Source organism: Dipodomys merriami, unplaced genomic scaffold (genome assembly GCF_024711535.1).
Source record: "Dipodomys merriami isolate MVZ:Mamm:240054 unplaced genomic scaffold, mDipMer1.0.p SCAF_7, whole genome shotgun sequence".
Taxonomy (NCBI): Eukaryota; Metazoa; Chordata; class Mammalia; order Rodentia; family Heteromyidae; genus Dipodomys; species Dipodomys merriami.
The window spans coordinates 5,991,750-6,016,125 of record NW_027206290.1 but is presented as its reverse complement, the minus strand read 5'-3'; the positions used below and the strand labels follow the sequence as shown (position 1 = coordinate 6,016,125).

At 37.2% G+C, this 24,376-nt stretch overlaps 1 protein-coding gene across 5 annotated transcripts in view; it reads left to right on the top strand.

The window, feature by feature from the left end:
* Slc44a5 (solute carrier family 44 member 5) overlaps nt 1-24,376 on the top strand; it is a 349,067-nt gene that overhangs the window by 54,179 nt on the left and 270,512 nt on the right. For 2 of the 5 annotated variants that reach the window (XM_070007303.1, XM_070007304.1), the window contains one exon: nt 12,371-12,452. The exons of 2 other annotated variants lie outside the window; for them this stretch is intronic. In XM_070007303.1, coding sequence (XP_069863404.1) covers nt 12,440-12,452 — 13 coding nt within the window. In that variant the 5' untranslated portion in view covers nt 12,371-12,439. Of the gene's footprint in view, nt 1-7,573; nt 7,647-12,370; nt 12,453-24,376 lie in introns of those variants that run through there. One more of the 5 variants, XM_070007305.1, reaches the window with a different exon arrangement.

Here is a 24,376-nt window from a genome sequence, read left to right as displayed (position 1 = left end):
ATAGAACAGAATGAAAGGAGATAGATAAAGAAACAAGAAAAAATGAAAAAACAAAAATTTAATTTTTAAAAATCAAACACTTAAAAATTATGTAAGGGCTGGGAAGGTGGCTCAGTGGTAGAGTGCTTGCCTTGCATGTATGAGGCCCTGGGTTCGATTCCTCAGCACCACATAAACAGAAAAAAAAGCCAGAAGTGGTGGTGTGGCTCAAGTGGTAGAGTGCTAGCCTTGAACTGAAGAGCTGAGGGACAGTGCCCAGGCCCAGAGTTCAGGCCCCACGACCAGACTCCCCCAAATAAATAAATAAATTAATTAATTAATAAATGAATAATAAAAATTATGTAAGTATAAAGAGATAATACAGGTTGAAGTAAAGGATAAAATGAGAGGAGGAGAGAGATAAAGAGGAAAAATGAAAATATAAAAAATTAAAAATTAAAAAATGGAATACTTAAAAATTATATAGGTATAATGAAATAATATTGCTATTAAAGCAGTTAAGCCTAAGAGGTTATGAATTGAGTAATCAATTTTAATTAATTATGAACACAATGAAGGATAAGTTCTAATAATCAATGACGGGTATATATCTGGGGATGAGTAGAATAGCAATTAAGTCATGCAAAAAAAAAAGGACCAAAGGTTAAAAGAGATTTAAACGCATACACACACACACACACACACACACACACACACACACACACACACCCCTAAAATAAAAATTATGAAAGAAAAAATAGAAAACAATTTAAAAAATTAAAGAGTAAAATTATGTAGAAAAAAGATTTCTTTGATTTTTTTGGTAGTGAGGGGGGAGAAGATCTTGTGTCTTCCCTGTGTCTGTATCCAGTCTCTTGGCGGATTCTCTGGTTTGCTTGTGGTGTTTGATTTTCCTGTGGTTTGACTGGTTTCTTAAGTCAGTTTGAGCAGGCAGAAAAAAGCTCTCCCTTACCCAGGACTTTGTGATCCTCCTCCCAGGCTAGTTCAGTTGGAGGGAGATCTGCTTTGAGTGTCACAATAGAAGGAGATGTTTGTTTCCTATAGGTTGGAGTTTCTGTGATGAGGCTAGGTTCTGGGTAGGGTTGAGGCCTGTCAGCAATCAGTAGCTTTTCCCTGAGGGGCTAGCTCCTTAGACATTCACAGAACCCAGCCTGAAGCCATTTTCAGGATTTATGTTTACTGAGTTTCAATTGTTTGCCTTTTACCCTTCCTGCTGCTGGGTGTGCTGCCTAGGCTGCAGTGGGGAAGAGCATCCTCTAGCTCTGTTTACCCAGTGAAGAAAGTCACTCTCCCAGGGGTTGAGGTTCCTCTGCCTAGGAAGGGCAACTTTCCCCTGAGTGGAGCTGAGCCTGGCAAGTAAGATCAGGTTCCTGTGACCTGTTGAATGGCTACTATTGTTTTCTTCCAAGGCCTGAGTTGGAGCTAGCTACTCTGGCTGGGCCTTTGTCAGAATCAAAGATGGAGTTCTTCTCTGGTGGGGGCGGGGAGTGGCTACCTTCCCATTGAGAAGAAGTGAGAATGTCTTTGGGGTACTCATGCCAGCCTCTTGGTTTCTGGACTGTCTGTAGTCTGCGATTAGCAGGATGAAGATTTCTGCTCCTTGTCAGTTCTTGCTGGTGGTGAGTAGAATCCACTTGTATACTCTGGTGCCTTTGTCCCAGGATCTCTCTGTTGATATGGCAGCCCCAGACACCGTTGCCCACCGTAGACATGGGCAAGTGTTCAGATCTGTCTCTTTGACCAAGCTGACTGGATTTTTCTTCTCTGGCCAAACTCTCTGTACTGTGATGGCACACTTGGTGTGATTCTCTAGCCTAGGACTGTTCACTGGAACACTAAAACTGCTTTCTATGGGAGAGCTTGTTTAACCTCCAGCTTCTCCTCTGCCATCTTCCTAAGGACTCCTCTTATGGTTTCTTGTTGATAGAACTTTTTTTTTCTCCCCTCAGGAGAAAGTGGGGATCATGTGAAGTTGTGGGCATGTCTTCCACAGGATTTAGAACTAAACTGGGACAATGTTAGCTACTCTGATTTTTTTGGAAATCTTGCTCATGAATTTCTGTCTTATTTCATAATAATAATTCATTTTATTTTTGTATCACTGTACTCTGTTTTTGAATGAGTTTGATTTCATACAAGTTTTCCTTTATCCTGAGACAGTTTTATAACAATGACTCAATTCTAAGATATCAGGGCCCAAGAACATCAAAATATCAAAAAATTGCTGGTGGTGATAGGAGAAAATTGTACACAATTCATATTGTGTTATTATCTGAAACCAGTGTTGAAATTATTTTTTTCTTTTAAGGAGCAGGTAACCAACAGCAAACATTATTTCAGTGTGCTTTTCCTTTGCTTTGAATGGACTGGGAAATCAACAATGGCCAAATTAAGTTCTGAGGCTTTGCTTGTGGATGGCAGAGAAAAATGAACTGTATTTGAATACCTACTCTGTCAGTGTCAGTACAGTTGGAGCTTTGAGGCAGCAATTTGAAACCTGAAACTAATATGTTTTCATAACCAACACATTTGATATTTGGCAACCTCTTGTTCTACTAAGAAATTTAAAAATTCATGTTTAGGTAGTGTCTCATTTATTAAGTGTCTGAAATCTCTTGGGTGAAAACTCTACAGTACTCATTATCATTTCCCCCAACGATTTCATTATTACTTATGAAAAACAAATAAAAATGAAAAATAAGAAAGGAAGGAAGGACATGTATTGTTCATTCATGTAGAACAAATCATACGGTTGCATTAGAGATTTTCAGAATAGTTATCAGGCTTCCATCCGTTTCTGAACATTATGCAGTGCATGACTCATAATAAGTGCTCAGTAAAGAGCTGTCGATTTGTCCATGTTTTTAAAGTGGGCAATACATAATAAAGAGTTAAGAATTTAGGCTGAAAAAGAGAATTCTTAATATTTGATTTATTTATTCAAATTTTATATTAACAGTCAAAATTGCAGTTAATACACTTATAATATTTTAGACAAAATGCTCTTGATAGTTACTGAATTATTTTTCATTTTTATTTTTCAGTTGGGAGCTGTAGCTGAGCCTCTTTGTGTTCAAGGCTAGCATTTTAGTACTTGAGCCACAGTGCCACTTCTGATTTTTGAGTGGTTAATTGGAGCTATGAGTTTCAGGCCAGCTTTAAACACAATCCTCAGATCTCAGCCTCCTGAGTAGCTAGGATTACAGGTATGAGCCACCAGTGACCAGCAGTTACTGAATTCTTAAGGAAGTGAAAACATGCATTGTACTTAGGCTATGAGGACTCTCTCTCTCTCTCTTTCTCTCTCTCTCTCTCTTGCTGATACAGAGGTTTAAACTCAGTGCTTCTCATTCTTACGCAGCTTTGCTAGCTCATAGCTGATGTTTTACCATTTGAACCATGCCTCCAGTCCTATAGTGATAATTTCTGAGGAGGTACTGTCCAGTTTCACTGCCTTGCCTCAAGACATTGCAGTTTACTTTCTTGAACCCTCTTTTCCCATACCATACATGAAGATAGCTTACAGATGGTGAAGGAATATAGGAGTCTGTGGGGTTTTGCTTAGTTCTCATCCATGAGCAACCTAAGGAGGGTGGGAATTGAGTGCTTAAGAGGAACCTCTTTGATCAATGGATGCTTCTTGCATCCATTATTTATTTTCATATTTATAAAGATATAGTATATATTTGTGGTGGGACTTGCATTTAGTATGCAAATATTGCTGAGCAGTTTCTACAAGGATTTTATTTTTTTGTATTGGCTATTTTTGAGACGGGGACTTGCCTGGTAAAACACCTGGACTTTTCTGTGCCTATTTTAGGTTTCATGATGTAGCTATTATGACACATCCTTCTCAACATGCCAAGCTTTATTTCATTGAGATGAATCTTGCATACTTTTCTTCACAGGCTCGCCTAGAATCATATCCCACCCAGCTTGGACGAGAGGTGTACAACACTGAGCTCAGTCATGGGTTAAATAGAGGTCTAATGAATACACCATACAAATAGCTAGGGCTACAGGCATGAGCCATTAGTGACAGGCTTGCTTCTTGCTTTCTTTCCCTGAAAGATGATCAGGGTGTCCTGTAAGATTCCTCATTAGCTACTTGATGGATTGCTAGTAACTCAATAGTGAACCTTTTCTTGATGCTCATTTATTGTTTTGTTCTATCTTACCCTGTGTTGCATCCTGAATCACACTCTTCTGTGTTAGTTATGTGTAGACACATCTTCTATTATTATGTGTGTGAAGCTGTACACACACACACACACACACACACACACACACACACACACACACATAAATATTTCCAGCTTCCCATAGACTAGCGATTTTTCAAACATCTTAAATCATATCTGATATTAAATCTCCAAATATAAAACTGGCTATATAGTAAAGTCATTCTGATTTAAATAAGCATGGGAGCATAGACTTTGAAAAAGAAATTAAATACAAAATAGGGGGCAACAAGGCTGGATAAGGAATGTACTCATTACCTTGCTCATGTAACTGTAACCCCTCTATACAGTATTTTCACAATAAAAAACTTATTTAAAAAATAGTTATTAAGATGTGAACTTTACAAGAGCAAGAAAATATGTTTTAATAATCTTTGTTTTCTTAGAACCTCACATAGAGTCTGGGACTCACTAGGTAGTCCCTAATACTTGTTAAAATGAACTAATTGAGCTGAAGCAAACTGACATCTAGAAAACATACACAATTTCATTTAGGCTTCTGTGATTATAGATAATAGAGAAAACAAAATAAACAGAAATCAATCTCCTTTACCCTCTGGAAAACATGTGAGATTTATTATAGAAAAAAGGACTGACATCTTAGCTCTGATAGTACAGTGCCAGTACAAAAAGCCCAAGGTCCTGAATTCAAGCCCCCTAATTTTTTTGTTTTGATTCGGTATGTTATTTAAAACAACAACAAAATTATTATTCAGATTTCTAATATACAACTGCAGAGACAAGTTGAATATAATAAAAAAAACTCTATTCTGAAAACTACTAACCAAGTGAGGGAAAATTATTTTTTATAATTATTATATAGCCACAAATTGGAATAGGTAAATAGAAAACTATGGATACTACAAAATCTAAGAGCTGCAGATGACGTCTTCTCTCATATCTTGTGAATATAATCAATATCGAAAGGTAGTCCTAACATCTATATTTCCAGCCATTTAACATAAATGTCAATAGCACCTACTAAGTACTGAATGCTGACCCCATAGTAAATGTGAATTACAGAGATTAGAGATGAAAGGGACACTAATAAGTTGTTGGCAGGTGGAAAAAATGACTTGCCCAAATTAAAGAATTCGTGAGCAAAATCACCCCTCTGAATATGCAAACCTATTCTTACATATTATTTTTATTTGCATTATTACTTTCTCTAAGCATTACTGAGACAACTAATTGCAAAATGTAGTTACATTATTGAGACAATATACCAAGAAAACCCTTTGTATAGGATGAAGTCTGGGGGTAGATTTGATGGAATTGATTCTTTTCCTCATGGCACATGGTTTAAAAAATAAGAATAAAATTAGTGTTTTGAGAGTCTTTCATATTCCAGGCATACAAATGACATATGTTTATAATTTAGCTATGTATATAATATGTAATTTATCATAAAACATATTGCACAGATAATATATAATAATATACAAATAATATATTTTGTACATATAATTTAATTTTTAAACAATTCAGGGAAATATTATGTCATCCATTCTCAGTGACTGATTGTTGGATGTTCTTAGTGAGTCATCATTATTTGTGTCAGCTATACATTTTTCAGTTTCAGAAGTTGAGTTATCATGGTCACCCAGAGGTTAATAGGCCTTGGAAACTTGATTCTTTCTAACTAAACTTATAAGAGTCTGATTATAAACCAGAACATCATTTTCCAAATCTCTCTGAGGAAATTAACTGCCAAGTAGACTAGAATACTTCTGTCAGCTTGTCAGCACATTTTATTCCCTTTGGGAATGAAAGCTTGGGGAAATAAAATTAAGGACTGGAGCATGCTAAGGAAGTAGAAAATGAGAGGAGAGTGAGTTAGATGTTTTAATAAGGAAATCGTCATGCCGTGTTGAAGTGCAATGTGCCTTCTCTCATATAGGAACATATTTGCCTTGCTAAAGGAATCTATAACTTAGTTTTCAGTCAGTCAGTTTCCTCTCTGTTAATAGAGGATTATGGTGTATTGTGTACTCATTAGCTGGAGCAAGACAGAGCAAAATTCGAGATTCTGAGACTGTTATAAACCAACCTTCTGAGGGGCTGAGCTTCTTCAGATGCTGGAAGGAGGGCTAGAGACTCCAGATGTGGAATAGGTATGGTAACCAGGAAAAAGATTTTAGCCACAATAATCTCTAGCTGATGGATGTGTGAGAAACTCTGCTTAGAACTTCATATTAGCTTCTGAATTTCATTTCCATAAAAACAATGGTAGGTAACATTACTTTCTTATTTTGTAAATAAAAAATTAACACAACAGATCAAAGTAATGTGCATGGAAAATTGTGTCTTAATAGAGTTGTCTAGACTTAGTGGGCATCTCAGGGTCCATGTATTTAAAGTTGAGCATTTACTTTCTTTGAAATGTGTTCTTCCTTTAGCCAGAAGCCTCTGAGTAATTCTAGGTTTATCCCTTCCAACTGTCCTCAATTCTTGACATCCACAAATCCTGCATATTTTACTTTTAAAATGCACAGTGGGTTTTTTTCCTTTTCCCCATCTTTACTCTCACTACGTTAGCCCATTTTTGGATTACTTCTTACAGCCACTATCCTATAGATGATTCTTTGGTTCAGAGAGTTATTTCTCTTATTAAACTAGAATTTGTATGATTTAAAAAGTATACAAAAGTTTTTTTGATACATTTACATTCCATATTATATACTGCAGGGCAGTTTTATTATCCTAGAAGAAATCTTCCTCCAGATAAGCTTCTCCTCTGCCACCCACTGCAAATCAGTAATTTTCTGTGTCTAAGCATTTACCTCTTCTGGACCTCTCACGTAAATGGACTTAAACATACGTGATTTCCTTTTTGCATTATGTGAATATACCACATTGTGTTTATCCATTTATCAGTTGATAGATATTTACTTTTTTTTCCTCTTCACTTTTTGGTTTTTATAAATAGTGATGCCATGAGCATTTGTGTCCTTGTTTATATTTAAACATCCAGTAGAACTTGGTAAGAACAATGTACAGTTCTGACTTTAATATTTCACTTACTTATGTTTTGGTGATACTGGAATTGAAATTCAAAGCTTCATGCTTGCTAGATAGGAGCTTCCAGTCTTAATAATTTATTGGGCAGGTATGCAAGCCTGGACTTGAAACACAGAAAAGGCTACCATTTGGGGTTTAGATACATAAACTGTATTCAAGAAGGGAATTAGGTCAAGAAGGGAATTACTTCTGCATGTAAAACCACATTTTAAGAAAAAAATATAAGCTTAATTTTATGTCAATTCTAGAGTAGTAGGTTAGATTTTTTCTTATCTGTCTAAAATGAGGATTGTTTCTAGAAACCAGGCTTGGGCAGAGGTCAAAGACAGGTGGAAGAGGAAAGAAAGCATGTAAAAGATGAAGAACATTTCTTCTTCAGTTAAGGTAAAAAAACCAATTGTTTGTCATGGAGCTTGAATTTGAGGCCTGAGCTGTCCCTGAGCTCTTTTACTCAAAGCTAGCCTTCTACCACATTGAGCCACACACTGCTTCCAATTTTCTGGTGGTTAATTGGAGAAAAGAATTTCAAGGACTTTCCTACCCTGGCTGGCTTTCAACTGCATTTCTCAAATCTCAGATCTTGTGCCTGAGTCCCAAGCATCTGGGCAATTAAGGTGAATTTTGCATAACATAAAATATATAATTTTTAGTTATTTTAGAAGAATACAGTTTGCATAATTGTATTATAGAAATGCTAATGGATATATGTCATTTAGGTCAAAGATTTTGTTTGCATTTTTAACTGACATGTCATTGCTACCTGCTTTGCCATGAGTTGACAATGGCCAAATCAGGCCATCTGTTTGCTTCAATTTCCTCAGAGAGCACTGATCACTGAGGTCTTTTCTGCTCTGGAAATCTGTGATCCTTTTTTTTTTTTGGCCAGTCCTGCGGCTTAAACTCTGGGCCTGGGTGCTATCCCTCAGTTCTTCACCTCAAGGCTAGTGCTCTACCACTTGAGCCACAATGGCACTTCCAGTTTGCTGGTAGTTTATTGGAGATAAGAGTCTCAAGGACTCTCTTGTCCTGGCTGGCTTTGAACCATGATCCTCAGATCTCAGCTTCCTGAGTAGCTAGGATTACAGGCATGAGCCACCAGCACCCAGCTATGATCCTCTTAACTACAGTTTTCAAATTATTTTTTACTCTACATAATCAGTATTGGCTTGTTTCTCACTGATAACAATTTTCACAATTTTCTCACTGATAACAATAGCACTGGATGTGCTATTTGTAATGTCTGAGTCCTTGTCAGTCCTCTTTAGACAGAAAGAATACTGTAGCTCTCAATTGAACTGACTAAAATTTCAGAAATCAGTATTTGGTAGTATTATTTGGACAATATTTGGTAATAATATTGCCTAGCTTATTATTTGGGATAGTAGTTGCTTAACAATAAACACATATTTTAAAAATAATTACATTTCAGAAAGTTATCATCCAAAGTATTTTTTTCATTAAAATTACTAGATTAGTTCGGTGCTGGTGGCTCACATCTATGATCCTAACTACTCAGGGGGCTGAGATCTGAGGATCATGGCTCAAAGCCAGCCTGGACAGAAAAGTTCATGAGACTCTTATCTCCAATTAACTACCTGAAAACTGGAAGTGGAGCTGGCTCAAAATGTATAGCACCAGCTTTGAGTCAGAAAAAAAGTAAGTAAAAGAAAAACCTCAGGGACAGGGCCCAGACCCTGAGTTTAAACCTCATGACAAAAACAATAAATAAAAATCAATCATTTGCTAAAGATTTCAGTTTGATTCTGGTTAGAATGCAAAATTGAACTAGAGGAGTGGAAGGAATCTGGTTCCTACGCTATAGATTTAGACTTCTCTCCTTGTTTCCAGTGTAATGAAGCATGGCAAAAAGGAAGATTAGCTTGCTAAAACTAGAGGGATGATATAGAGAGTCCTAGGTAGAAGCTGGGTAAGCTCATGCCTACAATCCTACCTACTCGGGAGGCTGGGATCACAGTTCTAAGCTGGTCTGGGAAAGAAAGTCCAAAAGATTTCATCTCCCAAATTACCAGCAAATAGCTATGCTGCTCATGTAGTAGAGTGTCAGCGGAGAGGAGGGAGAATTCCTAGGAAGAAGTTAAGACAGTTTCTTGTAATGATTGTGCAGCATTGTAGTGAGATATATGATCTCAGATTGCAGTTAGGAGTGGGAAACAAGACTAAGAAGCTCTGCACACAATTTTTTGTTCATCTATTTGCTTTGCCAGTACCAAGGTTTAAACTTAGGGCCTTACACATGCTCAACTTGATTACTCCAGTGGCACTCTACCACTTGAACCATGCCTGAAGCCTAGCTTTTGGATAATTATTATGGATAATTGGATTATTTGGATAATTATTACTCAGACTGGCCTCAAACAATGGCATGAGCCATAATTTTTAATCACCTTCATCTCTTCTTCTTCTTTCTCTTCTTCTTCCTCCTCCTCCTCCTCCTCCTCCTCCTCCTCCTCCTCCTCCTCCTCCTCCTCCTCCTCCTCCTCCTCTTTTCTTCCTTCTGTGGCATTGGAATTTGAAGTCAATGCTTGTGCTTGCTTGGCTTGCTTGTTCACATGGCTCTCTGCTACTGGAGCCATACCTATAGCCCTGAACAGTTATTTATGAAATAGAAAATGGCTAAATTTCAAGTGGTCCAAAAATCATTGTTCAGACTTGATCACATATTTCAGTCCCCACAGTAAACCTTTAGAGAACATTTAAAAATTGGTTAGATTGAGCAAGATGAAATATAAGGTCTAGGTTTCTTTACATGCATATAGTTGCAATATAAAATAAAATATGATTAAATATAAAAATGGATTTAAAGATACCTTCTTAAAATTAACCTTTGAATTTTGATATTCAAAGAATAAAAATCCAAACCAAATATAAGATTTTCCAGGATTGTAGAAGGAACAATGTAGAAGGAATAATGACAGTAGGCAGTCACCATTTTGTACCTTTACAGAAATAGTTGATTCAGAAGAATAATCAATGCATGCTAAAGGTTTGAAAAGGAATAAAATATTTATTTGTTACCAAAGTATCTCCTCAAATATTGCTTCTTCATTAAAAAAGAAAAATGGTAGCTTTATAGTAGATAAAGCTGACTTACATCACATAATTGAGCTATCACAGTTAGCATCATCAGTGATAGAATGATTTCTGATATTATGCTGACAGAAGCAAAACATTATTTATGCACTCTTCTTGCTGAAAATGCATAATATGAATCCAATCAAGCGGAAATGTCAGATCCAAAGAAGCGTTCTTCAAGATCATTACCTGGGTACTTCTGAAAAATTTCAGTGTCATGAAAAATAAAGTATGTAAACTCTTCCAGACAAGGTAGTTTAAGAGGACATGCCAACTGTATGTTATGCATAAGCTTGGATCTGGGAGGGAGGGATGGAGGGGGAGAGGAGGAAGAGAGAGACAGAGAGACAGAGACAGTGAGAGACAGAAACAATGACAGACAAAGAGGAAGACAGAGACAGGGACTTTATTTTTTTTTTAATTTTTATTATGAAAATACCGTACAGAGGAGTTACAATTACTGGGCAAAATGAGACCGAGACTTTAATACAGGAAATTATTAGAACAATTTAAGAAGAATTAATATAGATTTTATTGAGTCAAAATCTTGATTGTCCTAATATGTAAGTTTACAAAAATTTGTAACTAACACATTCAGGCACAAATGTTGAAGCAAAAGGCTCATATGAACAATAACTGTTTAGCATACAAAAAGTTCACTTTCAAGAAATAGCAGAAACAGTAATTTAAGTTGATAGATCATTTTTGGCCTATAAAATTAGTAGATTTTCAAAAACTTAAAGTAACTGCAGATAAGGGAGGGTTTCTTTTGTTTTTCTTTTTCTTTTGGTGGTATTGGGGATTTGCTTGGCAGATGTACTACCACTTGAGCCAGAACTGCAGCCTGAAGGTTTTTATTAATAGGAAAAACCTTAAACAGCCTCAGTATCCAACAGCATGTAAATAGTTAAGTGAAGTATTTATTAATGCAATTTGACTTTACTTGGACAGTATAATGACTTTTGGAGAAGTTTAAATAATACAAGTGAATATGCAGTCATAGTAACTGTAGAAAGCAGTGTCGAGCATACTCAAAAGATAACAATGCTTTGCTTCTGGGAGATGCCAGATTGTAGAAGCTGGTGAAGAGTGGATGGAAATGGTGTTATATTGTCAGTGGTTCTGTAAGTCTGAAATTATGTCAAAATAGTTTAAAAATATACATCGACAAAAAATAAAGAAAAAAATACACAATTTTAGCATTGATTTCTTTGTGGTAACATTGACTGGCTTTCCCATATTTTATAATGATGAACATGTCATAATAAAATCTATCATCATTATTATCTTTTATCTTTGTGCTTGAACTCAGGGCCTGAATGTGCCTGAGTCTTTTGCTCAGGGCAGCACTCTACCAATTTAAGCCACACCTCCACTTCTGGCTCTTTGGTAGTTAATTGGAGATAAGAGTTTCATAGACTTTCCTGCCTGGGCTGGCTTCAACCAGCAATCCTCAGATCTCAGGTTCCTAAGAAGTTAATATTATAGGCATGAGCCACAAGTGCCTGGAAAAATTCATTATTTAATATAACTAATATGTGCTAATCGGAAATTAGAAAAACCATTCCCTTAACATTGGAGTAGAAAAACAAAAGGTTAAAGTCAAAAGCAAAGTGCCATTTATTACAGTCAAGGGGTTAACTAGTGTGGCAGAAAAACAGAACTGAAACAAGAGATGAACCAGGACTGGTGTGGGCAGAAGCTAAAATGTCAGCTGGTTAGGTATGCATCTCAGGTGAGATGTGGGGTGTGAAAGCAGACAAAAGACCAAAGACTTAGGAAGCTGTGAGAAGGGAATGTTTATTTATTTTAGCCACAAAGAGCAGAAACTGCTACTGAAAGGACAATAGATACCTGCAGTGTTTTTTTTTTTTTTAATAGAAGAAAATAAGGTATAATTCTCTGGGATTTAAGGCAGCATAATCATAGTAGATTATGGGTGTGTTCCCAAAACATTGCTTTTTTAATGACTTAAAATCATTTCATAACCATTTTCATACTTGTTTTTATCACAGACTCCTTTCTAAGCAACTCAAGTTCGTGGTGATTCAGGCCTTCTTCTGAAGAGACAGAGTCTTATCTTAATGAATGACGAAGGTAATCACCCACTCAAGTTAAGTCCCTTTAAGTCCCTGTCACCACTCTGGAACTTGGAAGTTCTGGAACTTGCCCTGTAACCTTGGTTGGCTTCAAATTCAAGATCTTCCTGTACTGGCCTTCTGAGTGCTGGGATTACAGTGTGAAATACCACACCAAGATTAAGGCCTTCTTGATCCAGACTCTTTGGTCAAATATTCATCTTTGTTCCATATAGAGAAAGGGGAAGCAGCATAGTTATGCCCTGTGGTGTTATTAGTACTACATGGGAGAAACTGCAGCATACTATACATTATGGCTCTCCCTAGGTCCCTAATATTGCAGGATAACCTTCCCCTTCATTCCTGGAGACTTCCATAGCAGTAACTTCTGGACATGTTGCTAGGCAGAAATTGTGCCAGGAGTTGCATTCTGAACTGTTTCCTTCTCCCGTGCTATCTCCTGTGGACTAAGCATTACTACTAGAACCAGAATCTTCTAGTTTTAGTTTTTCTCATAATGACTCAAACAACATGATGATGACTTACTATTGTTCTTTGGAAAGGAACCTGTGGCTTTCCTTCAAATTTTGCTCCAGTTCAGATGATCTGTGTCCCCATGATTAGGTTTTAAACCCCTTGCAGGCATTAACCAAGTCTTGTCTAGCCTTTTACTCTCCTCAGACTTAGTCTTTGACTTTAGTTACTTGGCAATTGCTTATTGGAAGTGAATACCATTTTCCTTAAGGGCAAATTCTATTGCTTTGTGAAGCAATAGAATTTGTGGAATAGAAAAATGTGACTTAAGTCCAAATTAAAGTGGAAAATACAGAATGTATAGCTTGAAGCTAAGAGCAGCTTTGATCTCTGGCTGACTACATTAAAAAGATTAAAATAGTTATTAAAAATGGGATCTAAAGGTCGAAGAAAACTCTTAAATGAGAGCCTAGGAAAATGTCTGAATGTCTGCATGCTTATGAAGGATATGAATACATTGTGCTGGGTGGCAGGCTTTGACAGCTTCCACTTAGTCCTGTGCACAAGTCACAGGGCTTTGTGTCCAGAGGCTTTGTAGACTGCTTTGTTTCTCAAAGATGAAAACAGATGATATGACTGACTTAAAGGCATTTTCTTTTATGTGTCTTCTATGTAGTAGAATTAGCACATTCATTTTTTTTTTTGCTCAGATTACTATTTTAGGACTATTTGCTCATCTATAAAAGAGAATAACAATAGTATCCCACAGTATAGGGTCCCACTTAAATCAGAACAGTGCCTGAGTAGTATCTATATGCTCAATAAATAGTGTTTTTCATAATTGTCTACAGAAATTCAGAAATGTGTTACAAAAGGCTATGTGAATTTGAAATCACAAAAGAGAATAGATAACTGCAGTGAAATTGTGTGTGTATGTGTGTGTGTGTGTGTGTGTGTGTGTGTGTGTGTGTGTGAGTGTAGAAGAGAATTAGGTTAATTGTGAGGGCCATTTTATAGCTTGGATTGGCTTATGTGACTTGAAAGCAAAGCATTATTACTACATCTAACAATGCTTTAAGGACAAACACTTCCTCAAAGCTATAAAACCTGTGTGCTTTTGGAGGTTTAGGACCATAACACACTCATAAATGGAGTGCTAACTGGCACTTTCCATGTTGCTCATTTGATATTTATCACTCTTTTGAATATTAAACAATGTACAAGGGACATGACAACTTTCACCATTGGAAATAAACTGTTTCTTTCACAGAAGCATCCATCTACTTCCCACTTCCTCTTAACTCTCACTAATTACTTCTTCCTCTAGCTTCTATTTAATGTCAAGTAGCTTGTAGACTTTTTGACCTTAATTTAATGAATGACTTTCTCCTTAGCATTTATGAGTCAGACTCCTTGGGCTTGAGTCATTATACAAACTATTCCCATGAAGGCACTTACTTATTATTGTAATTTAATTTTTTACCAGCGCTGGGGATTGAACCCAGGACCTTGCACGTCATAGCCAAGTTCCCTACCATTGAACCATATCATTAGTGCTTATGTTTTATTTTTTCATTCCATTTTGGGTCACTTTTTATGTAGACAGTGAATGAAAAAAGTGTGTTGATTGGGAAGCTAACAAAAACTATAGAAAATAAAAGATCTTGGCAGCAACTTCTCTGTCCATAAGAAAATAGAATTATAGGTTCATAGCACATGCTTGGAAAATGGCAGTACCATCATTGCCAGTATGCTCAGTGGCAAACATTCAGAAGCATAAAATTACCTGTGAAACCAAGGTAAGAGCAGTGAGCAGGGATTTATACAGAATTGGCAGATGGGCAGAATAGAAACACTAAGCAGATATTTTTATCCGTGAGGCCTGTAGTTTTCATTATATAGAGATAAGGTATAAATGAAATGCTGGCAAGTGGAAAAGGTTAATTATGTGACTGAAGTAGAGATCAGAGAGACAGTTTAGGACCTTGTTGTTTTCTTAGGTTGACAGCATGGTGTTCTGAATTTGACAGGGGGTGGAGCATGTCAATATTGGCAGGTACTGGCATGTATCAGAGCAGAGTCAGGGCAAGTGGTAGCTTTTATTCTGAGTGGATGATTCCCACAGACACAGCTTCTGGTTGAGTGTGATGCCTGTGTTTGTGCTAGCTAATACCTCATGCTACATTTCAGAATATGTTGCTGCTCCTGTGATTGAGGTGTAGGAGTCAGGGAGAGGAACACCCATAACTTTATGAATATAACTCTAAGGCAATGCATGGTTTTAAGGATACCAAAGAGAAATTCTAAAGGTGCAGAGACATGGGTAGATTATTAGCACCTAAAAACTGCTCCAAAGAGAAATAACAAATTTCATCTAAAATTGATGTGAATTTTATGTTTCCAAGGTTATATGTTAGCAACAAAGCCCCAGATATTTAAATAGCTCTTCAAGCTGACAGTTTTCCCAGACTTTCTACTTTAGCTTACATGGGAATGCCTCAAATCATTCTTTATTAATTTCTTCAATTGAAAGCAAGTCTTTATAGCATGTCTTAAAAACACACAGAGGATTTATTTGTCTTAGCAGCTTAACTTTGCTAAATGCCAATAAAGTATTATTTCTGACTTTCACTTTTCTGTTAGAAAATTGCCTAGAAGATGTTTCATGATGAAAGTTAAGAATTGTATTCTAAACTGGGTGCCGGTGGCTCATGCCTGTAATCCTAGCTATTCAGGAGGCTGAGATGTGAGGATCATGGTTCAAAACCAGCCTGGGTAGGAAAGTTCGTGAGACTCTTATATCCAATTAACCAACAGAAAACTGAAAGTGGTGCTGTGGCTCAAGTGGTAGAGCGGTCGCCTTGAGCAGAGCCCAGGCCTAGAGTTTAAGCCCGACGACTGACCCCCCCCCCCAAAAAAAAAAAGGAAAGAAAAGAAAACAGATTGTATCCTAAACAGTATTTTCAGAAATACATCCCTTATCTTTCCTACATTTATCTCCCCATAGAGCACCTGTCTCTGTCTTAACTCATATCTACATGTGTCTCCATTGTCCAGTGGTCACATTCCCAAATGCCCTGGGATTACAGAAAGGGACATTTAACATGGACTTAATAAGGTTAAACACACACACACACACACACACACACACACACACACACACACACACGCACACACACACATACACACACGCACACACACACATACACACACACACACACACACAAAAACTGCAATAATGAAGGTAAAGAAAGTAGAGGTTTGGCTTAAGGGATAGAATGCCAACACTGAGAGAAAAATTTAAGTAAGAGTGTGAGGCCTTGAATTCAAGGCCCAGTACCAGCACCTAAAACAAGCAAAAATAAAGACAAGAATGCTTTTTCTCCTACCATAAGACATATATGGATGATCACAACCCATCAGTTTATTGCTTAACATCTATTTTACTTCTGCATCTGACCTCTTGCTATATGATCACTGGACTCTTACAATTTGTAAAATTACCAAGTTTGCTCAATCATTTCTTTCTTTGTGTTCCTATACCATATTGTATGTACAGTAGCTGTATGTTGCTGAATTATAATTTTTTAAATTTCCCTATCCTCATGAAACAGAATTCATTTTTCTTCCACCCCCAATACCTTGGATTTAAACTCAGGGCCCTGAGCTCCCTCAATTTGCTTGCTCTGTTAACTTGCTCATGATTGACTCTTTACCACTTGAGCCAGGCCCCAAAACCCAGCATTTTGCTTGTTAATTGGTGATTGAGTCTCAACGAGTTTTCTGCTCAGGCTGGCTTTGAACCGCAATCCACCAAGTCTCAGTCTTTTGAGTAGCTAGGATTATAAGAGTAAGATAAGGGCTTCCATCCTATGAAGCATAATTCTTTTTTTTTTTTGTCAGTTGTAGGTCTTGAACTCTGAGCGTGAACACTATCCATGAGCTCTTCAGCTCAAGGCTAGTGCTCTACAACTTGAGCCACAGAACCACTTCTGGTTTTCTGGTGGTTAATTGGAGATAAGAGTCTTGTGTAGGGCTGGGAAAGTGGTTAAATGGTAGAGCGCTTGCCTTGCATTCTTGAGGCCCTGCGTTTGATTCCTCAGCACTACATAAGCAAAAAGAAAAAAAGTCAGAAGTGGCACTGTGGCTCAAGTGGTAGAGCGCTAGCCTTGAGCTGAAGAGCTGAGGGACAGCGCCCAGGCCCAGAGTTCAGGCCCCAGGACTGGACCCCCCCCTCCAAAAAGAGTCTAGTGGACTTTCCTGGGGGACTGGCTTTAGACAGCCATCCTCACATCTCAGCCTCCTCAGTAGGATTACAGGTGTGAGCCACCTGTACCTTGCTGAAACATAATTCTTCAAGAATAATTCACAGTGTTCACAGTGGCTAAAATAGTGCCTAATTTTTAAAAAAGTATTCCTACAATGTTTCATGAATAGATAAAAGGATAAAAATATTTGTTGTCCATATTAACAAGTAACACTTATTTGTAGACATCATGCGAACCTATAACTTGATTCTGAAGTAGTTACGTACCTTCTTTCCTCTTTGCTTTGTCTTTGCATGGCAGAAATTCCATTCCAGTATGATGTCCACATGGCTGCCCTGTGTTGATAATTGGTGGGCACCATCTCATTTGATAATATGCAGAGGGACAAACCTGCTGTTGTTCTTGGCCATAATACTATCCCCACCTACTTTCTTAGGGAGATTGGACAAGCTTTTCCCCCATCTTTTTGCAGGTTTCTATATATTTGCTTTGACATTGAATAGAATGTTATCATTGCAATATTTGAGGCCATAATCAGGCTCTGTAACACAGACAAGGGGAAATATTTTGGAAGATGCATGTTATCTATTACAAACAATGTATATTTGGCAATAAAAAGCCATAAAACTGAAGAGGGGTATAATTTTTTTTCCTCTTAGCCATAATGAGGGAAGGAACTTAGTATTTATTTACTTTTTATCATAGGCTGAGCATTTTTATGGGATATTTTCCCTCTGTTCCCCCCGACTCCCCCCCCCCGTAGCTCACAGAATACAAGAAATCAGTTTCATTATGTTTACTTTATAAAAGTGAACTCATTGCTGTGAACTTGTTGATAATAACACAGAGCTGAAAAATGACTAAAACTGATTCTAAATGAAGTCTTTCAACTCTCTGTCTTATTCTGGACCTACGTTGTTGAATTAGTCAGCATTTGTATAAAGGAAGTTATGTTTTTAGGACAGAAATGGTTTTAAAGGATTTTCAAAGACTGTAATAGGTGTCTCAGATGCTGACTAAAAATATTTCTGCTTGGTGAGTTGGATTTGGTCCCTTTTCCAGATGAGTAAGTAAATGCTCTACAAAGTGATTCCATAATGCAAGACAGGGAATGTGAGCTTTGTAATTTTAGAATGACTACATCAGAAAGCAGAGTGCTTTGTTACACAAAATATTCTACAGGAAATACTGACTCACTTTCTAGAAGTCATGACCACCCTGTTTGTCTAAAGGGTTCATATCTAGGCTAAGCAGGGTGGGTCTAACCATAACACCTGGCTTTATTCTTGTTTTGACTTCAATTCATGTTATCCTGGTGGTATTGTTGATGAAAGGGAATAAAGTGAGAATCATTCTAGCCTTCTAGGACTCTCTTAGTGAGTATGAGTTTTGGGCCATTGTTTCCTAGGATTCTTGTGATTGATTGTTCCTCTATGTATACAGACATTTCCTTAGATCCCGAACTTCAGCAATATTTTTTAAATTTAATTTTATTGTCAAGGTGATGGACAGAGGGTTTACAGTTACATGCATGAGGTAATGAGTACCTTTCTTGTTGCACTGTTATCCCTTCCCTCATTTTTCTATCCCTTTCCCTTCTCCCAACTCCCCTTTTCCCCCACGGTGCAAAGCTCATTTCCAAAATATTGTCCTGTTAGTATCACTGTTACATTGGCTCACCGTTTGTCCTTTGTGTCACCATTTTGTTGTCTCCCTTCTCCTCCCAAACCATATAAATGTAAATACAAGACACAGGGATTTGCCATTCCTCCCTGGCCTGGTGGCAGATGCTTGCTGAAAAGAAGCATCTGTGAGATTGATGTTTCTTCTCCTTCCTGTAAAGATGACTCAGGCTCACCTTCTCAGGGTAGAAGGTCTGACTACAAGACTCATGGCTGAGTAGTCTTGTAGTCATGTAGTTGCTAAAACTGTTTAACTCTGGGAAGTAACAGAACTGTCAGTTTTATTCTGGTTTCCTTGGTTAATGAAGACAGTGCCAGAGGCAATTTCTACCTGTGTTAAATGAGAGGGTTCCCTCCCCTCAAAAAAGCAGCTTCAATTATAGTATGCCTAAAAGTGAGAGTTAATCAAGACTGAATTATCAGTTGGCTAGGTAAAATTTGACAAGTTTCATTCTAACTACATTATGAAGCTTATTGTAATATTTGGAAACTATGTTGTAGAAAGAGGCTCTAGAAGGACTGTAATTCTAAGATGCAGGCATAATTTTCATGGTGAAGAAATGGTTAGTATTTATAGGAAGAAGACATTTGATTCTCTCAGCTCTTTCTCATATTTCTTTAAATCAGACTGTTTTCATGAAATTTAAATTTAGGAATGAAACTATGTTTAAAATTACACTTGTAATTATTGAGGAAAAGGTCACCTTTAGAAACTTGATTCAGTAATATAATTTATTTCAGGACTGGATGTGAGCCCAGTTCCTTTTAATGAAGACTACATTCCTTTTCTTTTAGAACAAGGGAATTAATCTGTTTTGTCTATTTCCAGTCATGACACATTCTAGGTTTAGGTAAATAAACTGAACTGAAAAATAACAGGCTTACCACCTGCCTATCACTTGACTCTGAGCTGTCATTTTTCATTTCACCATTATATTCATCAGCATTAATATGAAAACTCTCTGTCAGAGGAATGCTTCTCATGTTTTGATTGACTTGAAATGGAAATTTGAATACTGAATTTCAGAAATAAACTACGAGAGCCAGGGAGCCCTGGCAAAAGACTCAGGAGAGTAGTTCTGGTCTGGGTGTATGTTTCTGAGGATAAATCACTTTACATTTCTTTTTTAGCATTGATTTCTTTTGTCTTTAGAAGCAAGATGGGTTACAGTAGGTTAGCATGGAAAACAGATGTCCCCTTATCTGTTCCCTCCTTCTCTGATCACTGGTACTGTCAGCTGGGAGTGCTATGCAGGGATGAAGAGAAAGCCTTTTGAAAGTCCAGTTGGCAGGATACAGGGTAAGAGAGCCAACTATTTGCCACCTGTGAACTCCATAGTTTCAGGGGTGACTATCTGCTTCTTTTATGATCTTCATGATTTATTCTTCATTTTTCAGCTCAATAATTGTCCTCTCCATGGTTAACTAAAAGGAATTTTAGAAACTTGAGAGTTAGGAGACACAGCCTTTTAGTTTATCAAGTGAAAACTAGGCAGAAGTGGATAAAAGTGCTTGGTAAGATATTAAATGCCATGTTTGTTATTTGACTAATAAATATTATGGGTAATTAGTGGCTTGGTTTTTTTATTGTTTCCTTTGGGGCCATTTTTTTCCATGTAATTCTCTCTCTCTCTCTCTTTTTTTTTTGTCGGTTGTGGGCCTTGAACTTGGCCTGGGCTCTGTCCCTCAGCTCTTCAGCTCAAGGTTAGTGTTCTACCACTTGAGCCACAGAGCCACTCCCAGCTTTTTCTGTTTCTGTGCTGCTGAGGGCACTCTACCACTGAGCCATCTTCCCAGCCTTCCCATGTAATTCTTAGTGAAGGAATGACATAGGCTCCTTTGTTAAACTCCTTTTATTTATTCCACTCATCATAAGTCAAGAAAACTAAATGCCAAGTTGTGTGGTACAAACAGTGAAGACATTCAGAAAGGGAGAGAGCTGAGTGGCAAAATAGGAAATATTAAAAAAAAAGTGAAACTTGAGAATTACTGATTTTAGACAGAGGGCTTTGTAGGTATGGGACAGAATCTGAGTAAAGCGTAGACATAAGCACAGTTTAGGGCAAAATGGAGGAAGCAGTAATTCTGGACAGAGTGGTGAAGGAAGGCGTTAGTAAGGGTGTGATGGCTCTAGCCACATACAGTTTAGCAAGCTGCCTGTATCTGATCATTTAAACTCCTCAAAAGCCCTATGAATATAGGTTCTTTTGTCATCTTATGTTCTTGAAGACTTGAAGTACAAAGAAAACAAAACAAAACAGAAGTAACTTGTGAAATATATGTAACAATTAGGTGTGAAAGTTGGGATATAATTCTGGGAGGTTTAATTCTAGAACATATGTTTATAGTCTATAGAAGCCTGGATAACAAAAAATCCTTCAAAAGTGAAAGCAAAAGCTAAGTTATGGAAACGGTCCAGATGCCCTACATTGGATGAGTGGATCAAGAAAATGTGGTACATATATACAATGGGATTTTACTCATGCACTGGAAAGAATAACATGTCCTTTGCAGGGAAATGTATGAATCTACAGAAAATTGTTACATGAAGTAAACAGGCTAGGAGCAACAGCACATGTTTTCTCTCATGTGTGGAATATATATCTGAAGTACAAACATACATGATAATATATACAAAACTCTATGCATATACACACAAACAAATTGACTAAAGGCTGGTAAACTTAGGGGAGAAATCCAAAGGTGTAACTCCTCTGAATAACTAATGTACTGTTTATCAAAATGAATACCAGGAAGTGGAAATATGTTTTTTTGGGGGGAGAGTATGGAAGTGTTGCAGGAGGGATAAAGGGTGAGCAATTGCAGTCATTATAACCGATGCACATTATGTAAAAACTGAACTACTGAGGGTAAGAATGGAAAGAGAAAATGGCGAGAAATGGGGAAGAATGATGGGAGGGGTGACTTTGATCAAGATGCATTGTACTCATTACCCAACTTACCAAATTGTAAGTACAACTAAATGCAATTAAGTACAACTACTTAATAATAATTTTATATAATAATAATAATTTATATAATAATAATAATTTATATAATAAATAATAATTTAATAATAATATTAAAAGGAAAAAGTTAAAGTAAAAAATGGATAATTTTTGAGAGCTGGAAGGAAATGTACTGATTAGCCCCATGGCTTTCAATCTTGAGAATGTATCAGAATCATATGGAGAGCTTGTTTGAACCCAGATTTCTGAACTCTGGCCTTGACATTTTGGATTACATAGGTAGAGGTAAACCCTAAGAGCTTGCATTCTAACAAGTTTTCCAGTGACACTTTTTATGTTGGTTTGACCAATACCTTTTGAGCAAAGTATTTGGGAATACATTTGGTCAAGTGTAGTAACCTATTGGAATGACTTGGTGAGTTGTCCTACTGGAGAGGACTGTGTTTCGTTGCTATGGGCTGACTACATCCATGATGTGAAGAAGGGATAAGTATCCTACTGCTTTATTTTGAACCTTTATTTTACAGGTAAGAAAATGGAAGTCTCAAGAAATGAGGCTTGTTTTGACTCCTACTATTCTGTACAGCTTTTCATACTCATTTACTTAGTTCTTGAATATATATAGTAGCTCTTAATCTATTTACCACATTGAGAATTTCCCCACATATCTCTATTATTGAATGATTGATGTAGCAGGAAAAATGGAACTATTAGGAGTTTTAAGTCAGTAGTGGCAATAATGAAAGCACTGTTTGGGGGAGGAGTCATTATTAAGAAGGGTAACACAGAGAGGTCTTTCTATTGTATTTTACTATAGAGTCTGCTGCCCAGCTATAGTAGGAGCCAGAAGATTTGGCATCAGGTGGAAGCTTGTTAGAAATATAGACTCTGGTTTTCCAGCTGAGAAAAGACGTAAAGATGCATTTTCTGTCAAATACTGATGCATGATGGAGAAGAATTGGAGGGAGATAAACCAGAGAGAAGGAGACCAGTGGAGAGGATGCTGATTAAATTGACATGACAAGATGATAGCCTAGATTAGAGAAATGATGCTGTTTTTGGGGTAGTGACACTTGGTGTAAATTGAGGACATTGTAGTTACTATACAATCACTGTAGTACTGGAATGGTACTGGGGCTTGAACTCAGGTCCTGGGCACTACCTCTAAACATTTGTTTTGCTTAAGGCTAGTGTTCTACCACTTGAGCCACAGCTCTACTTCTGGCTTTTGGGGTAGTTAAATGTAGATCAGGGTCTCAATGACTTTCCTGCCTGATCTGGCATTGAACCACATTGGTTTCTTGATCAAACTAGTAGAGAGAGAGCTCATATTGAGAGAGAAGTATGAGAATTCTAGAGAACAAATCTTGACCACTACAAGGGTGAAGAGCTTGTGAGTTGAAAGAATTAGTATAAAAAATTTTCAGAATTGTAGGGAAAAAGACAAATAGTGGTCTCAGATGAGAGGAAGCCTGCTTTACAGAAATCCGTGTAGTAGGATTAGAAAAGACAAACCTAGATGAATGATTAATGACAATCATAAAGAGCACATAATGCACACCAAGTTCACATGCAGAGGCTGAGAGTTTAGAGTGAAGTTCAGCGTTTTAAAATGATGGAAAGAGCAGAGATGAAAAAGGACAAAAACATGTCATTTAAGACTAACAAAAAGTGCTGCAATATAACACAAGACACAAAAGGTCATTGAACAATCTAGAAAGGTGGCTAATGGATAGAAAGGATCTTCTATTGACTCAGTGAGTCTTGTAGACACTGATGTAAAAGTAAAAATGAATACTTTGCCTTAGTGCTTTCATAGAGACAAATCAATTAAAATGAAGGAAGTAACATCGTTTCTTACAGAAGTTGCCAATCAATAGATGGTAAAGAAATGGAGAAATCTGAATTCTAATATAGAGCCAGATATGTTTACTTCTGGGATTAGTCCTATTCAAAGCCAATCAACCATGCTTAGGTTGAGAAACTCTTTTTAAAAAGGATTATGTTGGCTCTGTGTATTTTGTTCTGGAGTCACCCCACTGTGGGCCTTTTTAATGCTTGCTTGCTGTGTGCTACACTGTGACACATAAGGTAAAGCAAGAGAAAATATCTAGGGTAGAAATCTTCTCACTACCTTTCACTACCATTCTTTTTCTCTCTCCTCTCTCTCTCTCTCTCTCTATTTCTTTTTTTCTCACTCTCCTTTCTACATTTTCATAAATGACCCAACATACCTGTTGATGCATAAGGTAGCAATCTGGAGGAATGGTATTTTCAGCTATCTATGAGACACAGACATGAGCTTTGAGTTTTATAGACAAAGAACTTGTGATGGAGGGAGAGAGCTATGCAAGTGATTAAGCATTATTAGTCACTGATGTGGTTGGGTTGGCCACTAAGATAGTCTGCAGAAGTTGTTATTGCTTCATCATTTGTGGGAACAAGTCAATCACTGTTTCCTGGTCACCATTGCTTGACATGTGATCTTTCCTAAGATTTTTGCTATTCCTTCTTTTGGGGGAAGTTTTGCTTTTTTGCCACAAGATGATA